The 9,993-nt window shown below is 49.4% G+C and overlaps 1 protein-coding gene across 5 annotated transcripts in view; it reads left to right on the top strand.

Moving 5' to 3' along the window:
* LOC121542117 (phosphatidylinositol-binding clathrin assembly protein) overlaps positions 1 to 9,665 on the top strand; it is a 42,017-nt gene extending 32,352 nt beyond the window's left edge. For 3 of the 5 annotated variants that reach the window (XM_041851588.2, XM_041851591.2, XM_041851592.2), the window contains 7 exons: positions 4,630 to 4,755; positions 4,908 to 4,938; positions 5,100 to 5,238; positions 5,711 to 5,734; positions 5,843 to 5,899; positions 5,991 to 6,107; positions 6,519 to 9,665. In XM_041851588.2, the coding sequence (XP_041707522.1) occupies positions 4,630 to 4,755; positions 4,908 to 4,938; positions 5,100 to 5,238; positions 5,711 to 5,734; positions 5,843 to 5,899; positions 5,991 to 6,107; positions 6,519 to 6,551 (527 nt within the window). In that variant the 3' untranslated portion in view covers positions 6,552 to 9,665. The remainder of the gene's footprint in view (positions 1 to 4,629; positions 4,756 to 4,907; positions 4,939 to 5,099; positions 5,239 to 5,710; positions 5,735 to 5,842; positions 5,900 to 5,990; positions 6,108 to 6,518) is intronic. The other 2 variants (XM_041851589.2, XM_041851590.2) reach the window with 2 other exon arrangements.
* Positions 9,666 to 9,993: the final 328 nt, after the last annotated feature.

The raw sequence follows: 9,993 nt of genomic DNA on the forward strand, positions 1-9,993 counted from the left end.
CTATCTCTCTCTCGCCAGTCTCTCTCGCTCTCTCCCTCTCTCTCTCTCGCCTCTCGCCAGTCTCTCTCGCCAGTCTCTCTTTCTCTCTCGCCAGTCTCTCTCTCTTTCTCTCGCCAGTCTACCTCTCTCAACAGTCTCTCTCTCGTGTCTCTCTCTCGCCAGTCTCTCTCTCGTCTCTCTCTCTCTCGCCAGTCTCTCTCTCGTCTCTCTCTCTCTCTCGCCAGTCTCTCTCTCTCGCCAGTCTCTCTCTCTCGCCAGTCTCTCTCTCTCGCCAGTCTCTCTCTCTCGCCAGTCTCTCTCTCTCTCTCTAGTCTCTCTCTCGGTCTCTCTCTCGCCAGTCTCTCTCTCTCTCTCGCCAGTCTCTCTCTCTCTCTCGCCAGTCTCTCTCTCTCTCGCCAGTCTCTCTCTCTCTCTCTGCCGTCTCTCTCTCTCTCCCTCAGTCTCTCTCTCTCTCTCTCTGCCAGTCTCTCTCTCTCTCTCCCCAGTCTCTCTCTCTCTCTGTCTCTCTCTCTCTCTCGCCCAGTCTCTCTCTCTCTCTCGCTAGTCTCTCTCTCACTCTCGCCGTCTCTCTCTCTCTCTCTCTGCCAGTCTCTCTCTCTCTCGCCAGTCTCTCTCTCTCTCTCGCCAGTCTCTCTCTCTCTCTCTTCCAGTCTCTCTCTCTCGTCTCTCTCTCTAGTCTCTCTCTCTCTCTCGCCAGTCTCTCTCTCTCTCTCGCGGCAGTCTCTCTCTCTCTCTTGCCGGTCTCTCTCTCGCCAGTCTTTCTCTCTCTCGCCAGTCACTCTCGCCAGTCTCTCTCTCTCTCTCGCCAGTCTCTCTCTCTCTCGCCAGTCTCTCTCTCTCTCGCCAGTCTCTATCTCTCTCTCTCGCCAGTCTCTCTCGCCAGTCTCTCTCTCAGCAGTTTCTCGGTCTCTCTCGCCAGTCTCTCTCTCTCTCTCTCTCTCTCTCTCTCTCTCTCTCGCCAGTCTCTCTCTCTCTCTCGCCAGTCTCTCTCTCTCTCGCTCTCTCTCGCCAGTCTCTCTCTCGCTCGTCTCTCTCTCTCTCGCCAGTCTCTCTCTCTCTCTCGCTCAGTCTCTCTCTCTCTCGCAGTCTCTCTCTCTCTCTCTCTCGGTCTCTCTCTCTCTCTCTACCAGTCTCTCTCTCGCCAGTCTCTCTCTCGGTCTCTCTCTCGCCAGTTTCTCTCTCGCCGGTCTCTCTCTCGGTCTCTCTCTTGCCGGTCTCTCTCTCGCCAGTCTTTCTCTCTCTCTCGCCAGTCACTCTCGCCAGTCTCTCTCTCTCTCTCTCTCTCTCTGCCAGTCTCTCTCTCTCTCTCTCTCCAGTCTCTCTCTCTCTCGCCAGTCTCTCTCTCTCTCTCTCTCTCTCTCGCCAGTCTCTCTCGCCAGTCTCTCTCTCGCCAGTTTCTCGGTCTCTCTCTCGCCAGTTTCTCGGTCTCTCTCTCGCCAGTCTCTCTCTCTCTCTCCTCGCCAGTCTCTCTCTCTCTCTCTCGCCAGTCTCTCTCTCTCTCTCTCTCGCCAGTCTCTCTCTCTCTCTCGCCAGTCTCTCTCTCTCGCCAGTCTCTCTCTCGCCAGTCTCTCTCTCGCTCTCTCTCGCCAGTCTCTCTCTCGCTAGTCTCTCTCTCTCTCTCTCTCGCCATTCTCTCTCTCTCTCTCTCTCGCCAGTCTCTCTCTCGCCTGTCAGTCTCTCTCTCTCTCTCTCGCCAGTCTCTCTCTCTCTCTCTCTCGCCAGTCTCTCTCTCGCTCTCGCCAGTCTCTCGCTCTCGCCAGTCTCTCGCTCTCGCCAGTCTCTCGCTCTCGCCAGTCGCTCTCTCTCTCGCCAGTCGCTCTCTCTCTCTCTCGCCAGTCTCTATCTCTTTCTCGCCAGTCTCTATCTCTCTCTCGCCAGTCTCTCTCTCGCCAGTCTCTATCTCTCTCCAGTCTCTCTCTCTCGCTCTCTCCTCTCTCTCGCCAGTCTCTCTCTCTCTCGCCAGTCTCTCTTTCTCTCTCTCGCCAGTCTCTCTCTCTCTCTCGCCAGTCTCTCTCTCTCTCAACAGTCTCTCTCTCGTCTCTCTCTCTCGCCAGTCTCTCTCTCGTCTCTCTCGCTCTCGCCAGTCTCTCTCTCGTCTCTCTCGCTCTCGCCAGTCTCTCTCTCGTCTCTCTCTCTCTCGCCAGTCTCTCTCTCGCCAGTCTCTCTCTCTCTCGCCAGTCTCTCTCTCTCTCGCCAGTCTCTCTCTCTCTCGCCAGTCTCTCTCTCTCTCGCCAGTCTCTCTCTCTCTCGCCAGTCTCTCTCTCGATCTCGCCAGTCTCTCTCTCCCTCTCTCTCTCTCGCCAGTCTCTCTCTCTCTCTCTCTCTCTCTCGCCAGTCTCTCTCTCTCTCGCTCAGTCTCTCTCTCTCTCTCTCTCGCCAGTCTCTCTCTCTCTCTCGCCAGTCTCTCTCTCCCTCTCTCTCTCTCGCCAGTCTCTCTCTCTCTCTCTCTCGCCAGTCTCGCTCTCTCTCGCCAGTCTCTCTCTCGCTCTCTCTCGCCAGTCTCTCTCTCTCTCTCTCTCGCCAGTCTCTCTCTCTCTCGCCAGTCTCTCTCTCGCTCTCGCCAGTCTCTCTCTCGCTCTCGCCAGTCTCTCGCTCTCGCCAGTCTCTCGCTCTCGCCAGTCGCTCTCTCTCTCTCTCGCCAGTCTCTCTCTCTCTCGCCAGTCTCTCTCTCGCTCTCGCCAGTCTCTCGCTCTCGCCAGTCTCTCGCTCTCGCCAGTCGCTCTCTCTCTCTCTCGCCAGTCGCTCTCGCCTCTCTCGCTCGCCAGTCTCTATCTCTTTCTCGCCAGTCTCTATCTCTCTCTCGCCAGTCTCTATCTCTCTCCAGTCTCTCTCTCTCGCTCTCTCGCTTTCTCCTCTCTCTCGCCAGTCTCTCTCTCTCTCGCCAGTCTCTCTCGCCAGTCTCTCTTTTTCTCTCTTGCTAGTCTCTCTCTCTCGCCAGTCTCTCTCTCTCAACAGTCTCTCTCTCGTCTCTCTCTCTCAACAGTCTCTCTCTCGTCTCTCTCTCTCGCCAGTCTCTCTCTCGTCTCTCTCGCTCTCGCCAGTCTCTCTCTCTCGCCAGTCTCTCTCTCGTCTCTCTCTCTCGCCAGTCTCTCTCTCTCTCTCGCCAGTCTCTCTCTCGCCAGTCTCTCTCTCTCGCCAGTCTCTCTCTCTCTCGCCAGTCTCTCTCTCTCTCGCCAGTCTCTCTCTCTCTCTCGCCAGTCTCTCTCTCTCGCCAGTCTCTCTCTCTCTCTCTCTGCCAGTCTCTCTCTCTCTCGCCAGTCTCTCTCTCTCTCGCCAGTCTCTCTCTCTCTCTCTCTCGCCAGTCTCTCTCTCTCTCTCTCTCTGTCTCTCTCTCTCTCTCTCTCTCTCGCCAGTCTCTCTCTCTCTCTCTCGCCAGTCTCTCGCTCTCTCTCTCGTCTCTCTCTCTCTCTATTCAGTCTCTCTCTCTCGTCTCTCTCTCGTCTCTCTCTCTTTCGCCAGTCTCTCTCGCCAGTCTCTCTCTCTCTCTCTCGCCAGTCTCTCTCTCTCTCTCTCTCGCCAGTCTCTCTCTCGCCAGTCTCTCTCTCTCTCTCGCCAGTCTCTCTCTCTCTCTCGCCAGTCTCTCTCTCTCTCTCTCCAGTCTCTCTCTCTCTCGCCAGTCTCTCTCTCTCTCGCCAGTCTCTCTCTCTCTCTGCCAGTCTCTCTCTCTCTCGGCAGTCTCTCTCTCTCTCGCAGTCTCTCTCTCGCCAGTCTCTCTCGCCAGTCTCTCTCGCGTCTCTCGCTCGCCAGTCTCTCTCTCTCTCTCTCTCTCTCTCGCCTCTCTCTCTCTCTCTCTCGCCTCTCTCTCTCTCTCTCGCCAGTCTCTCTCTCTCTCGCCAGTCTCTCTCTCTCTCACTCTCTCGCCAGTCTCTCTCTCGCCAGTCTCTCTCTCTCGCTCGCCAGGCTCTCTCTCTCGCCAGGCTCTCTCTCTCGCTCGCCAGGCTCTCTCTCTCGCTCGCCAGTCTCTCTCTCTCTCTCGCTCGCCAGTCTCTCTCTCTCTCTCGCTCGCCAGTCTCTCTCTCTCGCTCGCCAGTCTCTCTCTCTCTCTCTTCGCCAGTCTCTCTCTCTCTCTCGCCAGTCTCTCTCTCTCTCTCCAGTCTCTCTCTCTCTCTCTCTCTCGCCAGTCTCTCTCTCTCTCTCTCGCCAGTCTCTCTCTCGCCAGTCTCTCTCTCGCCAGTCTCTCTCTCTCGCCAGTCTCTCTCTCGCCAGTCTCTCTCTCTCTCTCCAGTCTCTCTCTCGCCAGTCTCTCTCTCGCCAGTCTCTTTCTCTCTCGCCAGTCTCTTTCTCTCTCGCCAGTCTCTTTCTCTCTCGCCAGTCTCTTTCTCTCTCGCCAGTCTCTCTCTCGCCAGTCTCTCTCTCGCCAGTCTCTCTCTCGCCAGTCTCTCTCTCGCCAGTCTCTCTCTCTCTCCAGTCTCTCTCTCGCCAGTCTCTTTCTCTCTCTCCAGTCTCTCTCTCTCTCTGTAGCCAGTCTCTCTCTCTCTCTCTCTGTAGTGCCAGTCTCTCTTTCACTGTAGCCAGACACTCTCTCTCTCGCTCTCTCTCTCCCTCCTTGTGAGAACGGACTTTCTGACCCTCTTTCTGTGACCTGACTCTCTCCCTGTATGTCTCTGTCCTCAGGTTTGGGGCTCCCAGGGGATCTTCTGAAGCCAGCTCAGCCCACACACATCCACTCCCACAGCCCTGAGATACCGCTGCACTCTGGGGGGAAGATGATACCCACTGACCTGGACTCCTCCTCCTTAGCCAACCTCGTTGGTAGTGAGTCTCTCTCTCTCTCTCTCTCTTTTACTTGTAGCTTTGCATATTCCTTTTTCAGTAGTAATAAAATGATCATATGTAAAAATGTAAAAAAATATATGGTCTGTAATAGCATCTGAACATGTAACATATCTTAATCGCTCATTTTCCAGACTTGCAGTTTGGAGAAACACCAGCCAAAAAGTGAGTATATACTATTTGAAAAGGAGCGATGAGCAAAGTATCTACAGTATATTATTGGATCTACAGTATAATATTGGATTCCTATTTAGTTATTCATCCACAAGCATTTATGAATCCCGATCTGATGAGTGTAGTGTACTTGCCCCCCGTTTGTCCCTCAGGCCAGAGCTTCAGTGGACCCAACTGGTAGAGAAGAAGCCCACAGTGGGGACTCACTGGCAGGCCAAAACCATGTGCACCACCCCCAACTGGAACCACCACGCACTCATGGCTCCTCAAGCTATGCCCATACCACAGATGGTGAGAGATATTATATGCCATTTAGCAGACACTTTTATACAAAGAGACATTAGTCATGCTGTATGGGTGGCCCCAGCGGGAATCGAACACAGGATCCTGGCGATGCAAGAGTCTCCTGCTTACACTCACCAAATATAATATTAAGGACAAGCCAGCAATGCAAAAGGTGGCTTTGATATTAGATGTACTCTTTCCTTATGGAATCTAGCAGCACACAGACACTCTGGGATTCTGCTGCAAATCCCATCTTTCAAAATGGAAGGGGTTATTGCAGCTCTTCTCGGGCGCTGGCGATTATCGTTTACCCTCTGCATATTTCAATACGTTTGCACTCTAATTATCTCTCTCCTCTTTTCATTTTGTGTTTCATCCATCTTCTCTTTTAATTTTCCACTCAATTATCCACCACACCATCCATTCGCATCTACATTTCCCCCTATTCCTGCTCCTTTCTTCAACCCTCATGCTGCAGAATGGAATGATATATACTGGCTATGTAAGTACATTAATATCTGTAGAGGGAGTCACAGCATTTACCTGAAGTGCATTCCTCAGTGTGCTCTTCTAGTCTTCCATTGTTCCATTTCATCCTTTCTCTCCATAGGCTCCAGCTCCAGTGGCTTTTCCCATGACGACACCTCAACTGCCTGTTTATGGAATGGTAAGGAATGATCGGGGGGGGGACGGGGGGGATCTGCACACCAAGACCATTGATCCTCAGGTGACATTTCATCTTTCTCCCCCCGTCGTAGATGCCTCATCAGATGGGGCAGATGGGTGGAGTCCCTATGATGGCACCACAGTCTATGATGTACAACCAGCCTGTCCTTCGGCACACCAATCCATTCGCCCCCATGCCAGGAGCCCAGGTAATCCCCACTGTCCACTCATCACTGTCCACTCCACTCCTCACTGTCCACTCCTCTCCTCACTGTCCTCTCCTCTCTCCACTCTCACTGTCCTCTCCTCTCTCCACTCTCACTGTCCTCTCCTCTGTCCACTCCTCACTGTCCTCTCCCTAACTACATCTGGCATGTGAATCATGATTCAAGGCATCAGTTAAGAGGCCTAAGTAGGCTAATCATAATTCTAATCCTGTCTCTGCTCCTTTATAATGTATCAGTTACTGTTTAATACTTAATTTGTCAATGCCAATTACTGTTGGTTTGCCAGTAGGTTCTGGAATCATTTAAGACCTTGTTACTGTATACCTTTTTCTAGTATTACCGTACTTTTATTTTTTTTCTTACACTGAATGTTCTGTTATTAAACCGTAACAGGCTTATTTTCCTATGCAGATGCACTTCATGTAAGACCGGGAGTATTTTACCATGACAGCAAAGCAGAGAGAAAAAAACGAACCAATCCAGAACCAAATACAATGCGAGTTAGAGGAGCAGAAGATCGGGGTGGAGACAGACTGGAGATGTGTCAGTGCTCTTTCAGTGGCCTCTGTGGAATATAACCTCTGTTACATTGTGTATCATGGCTGATCGTCCCATCCGAGTCTTTTGACAAGTCACAGCTCACATTCATTCTGTATTTGATCATTTGAATGGGTATTGTTCTGTCTGTTGAACCCATGGTATGATGACTGCTGTGTTCCAGTTTGGAGCTTGGCCCTTTGTAGTGAATTCCAGAAAACTGCCACCACCCATCCACCAGTGTCTATGGGCATCTCTTTCGCTGATAGTTTGCACGCACTTTAATCAATGTGTACATGCGCATTGTCCAATTAGCATCTCATACAAACCACTACGTCTTTTCCCTCCAATGTTAATGTCAGAGTTGCTGTTGCCATGATTTTAACATGGATAGGTGTCCTTTTTTGTGTATTCAATGTAAAACACCATGTTGGAGTTGACTCGGTATTCATTCCATTTTATTGTAACTGCAAATTCCACAGCCAGTTATAGTAAGACATTGGATAAATGGCTTGGAGACACATGGTTTGTTTGTGTGTGTACAGTATATCTGTCTGGGTGTTAGGTTGCACTCTGAGACCTAAATGTACAAAAGCTATTGTGTAATGTTTTCATAGGTTCCTGTGAAAGCTATGGTCTGCGTGGCATTGACTGGCCACTGTGCTAGTTTGAAATGGAGCACTCCATGTCTACATACACCCACAAACGTACAGTATACTCCTATGAAAGCAATGAAGAAGGCCCACTCGTAATTTCATATGAAACCGTGATAACACATTCTGCCTCTGCTGTGCCGTCCATTGTTCGCTCTGCTTGATGCTATTTGAGGTTGTTTTATATGATCCATGTTTCTTGAGCTGCTACAACAGTGCATGAAACCTCCATGCCATCTCATCAGATTCTGCTCTTTGAAACTGGTTGAGTTTTATAGATAGATATGCTGTTCTTGTAATGGTCCTACCAGTCTTGCCCCGTCTGTGAGTAAACGTTGGGAGAGTGCGTTCTTCGTGTTTCTTCTCTAGCTAGCCGTACTGCTCCAGGTTGAGGCCTGCTGAGTTGTTGCGTGTGTCGTTGTTGTGTTTCTGAGCGGCAGTTATTGTAGTGCAGCTCTTCACCAACCACTGGGGAATGTTGTTGAGGAGCTGTTTCTGAGTCTGCGTCCTGAGACAGTGAAACTGACACTTGCTCTAGTAAATCAGCAACTATCTGACGTACTGTTGCTAACTCCAGCCCCAGAGAGAGCCTAGCTGTCCGGAACTTTAGCAGAAGGCAGGGGACAAGTGAGGAGGAAGTAGAGGGATCTGTAAATGTGATCGAGGGTCATGTCTGTCAAACTCCCAAAAGTACTAATGGTGACAGACAGACTGCATATATAGCACAAACCCTGGAGGGGCGAGTGTTCTACTGCACAAAACTAAAACCATTGCTGGGATGTACAGTCAAAGGGGCTGGGGAAAGCCTTGTTTTCTATTGATTGTGTTTCTATATGTACATGCCTTCCCCGTGAGATAAACAGGGTAGTGATCATCCACGAGGCCTCCCAGCTTCTGGGTCCTCCGAGGTCAGTGGGGTCACTGAAGTCATCCAGGCCATCCGGTAGTGTGTATTTAGCAATGAGTAGTCAAGTGTCGTAACGTGTCTCAATACATGTCTGTCTGTTAGATTGCTATAGAACCTCTCATTCTGCTAATCATTGGCTCTGTCGGACTACTGCATTCTGATCTGTGACCAGCCCACATTGTGTAGATGTTATTTGAAACGTTGTAGTTCAGTCTCAATGTCCTCTGTGTCAGTTAAATGCTTTCATGCAAGTTCGTGCAGTCCCATAGACCAATTCTGACTGTTATCCTGTCCTCTGTAATATAACCTCATGTGTTTTTGATGTGTCCTCTGTAAGTGATAGCCCATGGAGAGACATGGGTTGTTACAGCTGTGTCTGTGGTGGGGTTATTGTGTTTGGAGAGGTCATGGGGTCTACGTCTAATGTTTGTGTACATCTTGATGAGGGATGGGGGTTGGGTTCAACAGTATCACAACTGGTCTACCAAGAGTGTCTTCATTGTGGCAGTGGACACTGTCCTCTCCGTCCGTACAGGAACATTTTGCACCAAAGTCATCAAGCACAGCTTATCTCAAGGTCACATTGCTGATATCCAATTTGGAGGAATTTGATTTCAGAGACAAGTCTTTATGCATGATTAGTGTTGTCTTTATTGACTTGTGTGCCCGGTAAAAAGCATGATCATATGTGAAATTTCACTTACCGTGTGTTTGCAAAACAATATTTTACTTCCCTCTTTTAGAAGCATTAATTGGAACTCATAAATGTGTGTCCCACCAGATAACTGTAAGACATCTGTTTTGCATTCTAAATGCAATTCGGAAGCTATCAAATATCAATTCAGTTATGAGACCACACGTTTGTGAAACAACATGAATGTGAATGACATGCATCACGTAGCTAGCTAGACATCATTCTGCGAAACCCCTCTTTATTAAAGCGTTGCTATTTTCAAGACATTTGTTGAATGCTTGCTCTTTTTTGAGTACTCTGACAACATTTTTGGACATCTCTAAGGATGTTCAGTCTTGTCCCGTTTTCATTGGACCACATCATTCTTTGCCAATAAGCTTCCTTTGTGTTTGCAGTGGAAAATCTCACTCCCATATATTTTGGCCACTGAAAGATGTCAACATGCATTTTCACTTTTTGCCTGACGTTCTCTGGTTATATATAATATATGCATATTTCACAATGTGAGAACAGTATTACATACTGTCTATCTGGAAACTGTCATTTTTCCTGTGATGAAAGCATTGTCCAGGATGTCCTGTTTTGAGGAGTGAGGGCCCATACCTTTTTGATTTATGTGTTTTGTACATCAAATGGATTGATAATACATAATACACTGTATTGTCAATGATAAATGACATTGTTATAAACTATTGGTTCTTATTTTAAATGCAGAGGTTGTTGTTTTTGGAATAAAATGTCATATTTTGCTCAGGTTTTATGTAGTTCTTTGGCAGCAGTCTTGCTGCCCATTGTAGCCTCTTCACCTTTCACCAGTGGAAGAGGAGAGATTGGTAGATGTGCAGTGAATTTTTCTATAGGATATGCAGTATCAGTGAATCACCTTGACAGGTAATATCGTCAGGTTAAAGCATTATGCATACTCATGAATAGTTGTTGGATCGGCTCTTATGAGTTGGATATGAGAGAGCCTTGAAGCACTCAGTATGTAACTCAACAACCGTGTACAAGATGATTGTCACTATTCTCTGTCCATTTTCAAATATCCATACAGTACACCTGTCCCAAAAACACAAT

This window comes from Coregonus clupeaformis, chromosome 27 (genome assembly GCF_020615455.1).
Source record: "Coregonus clupeaformis isolate EN_2021a chromosome 27, ASM2061545v1, whole genome shotgun sequence".
Taxonomy (NCBI): Eukaryota; Metazoa; Chordata; class Actinopteri; order Salmoniformes; family Salmonidae; genus Coregonus; species Coregonus clupeaformis.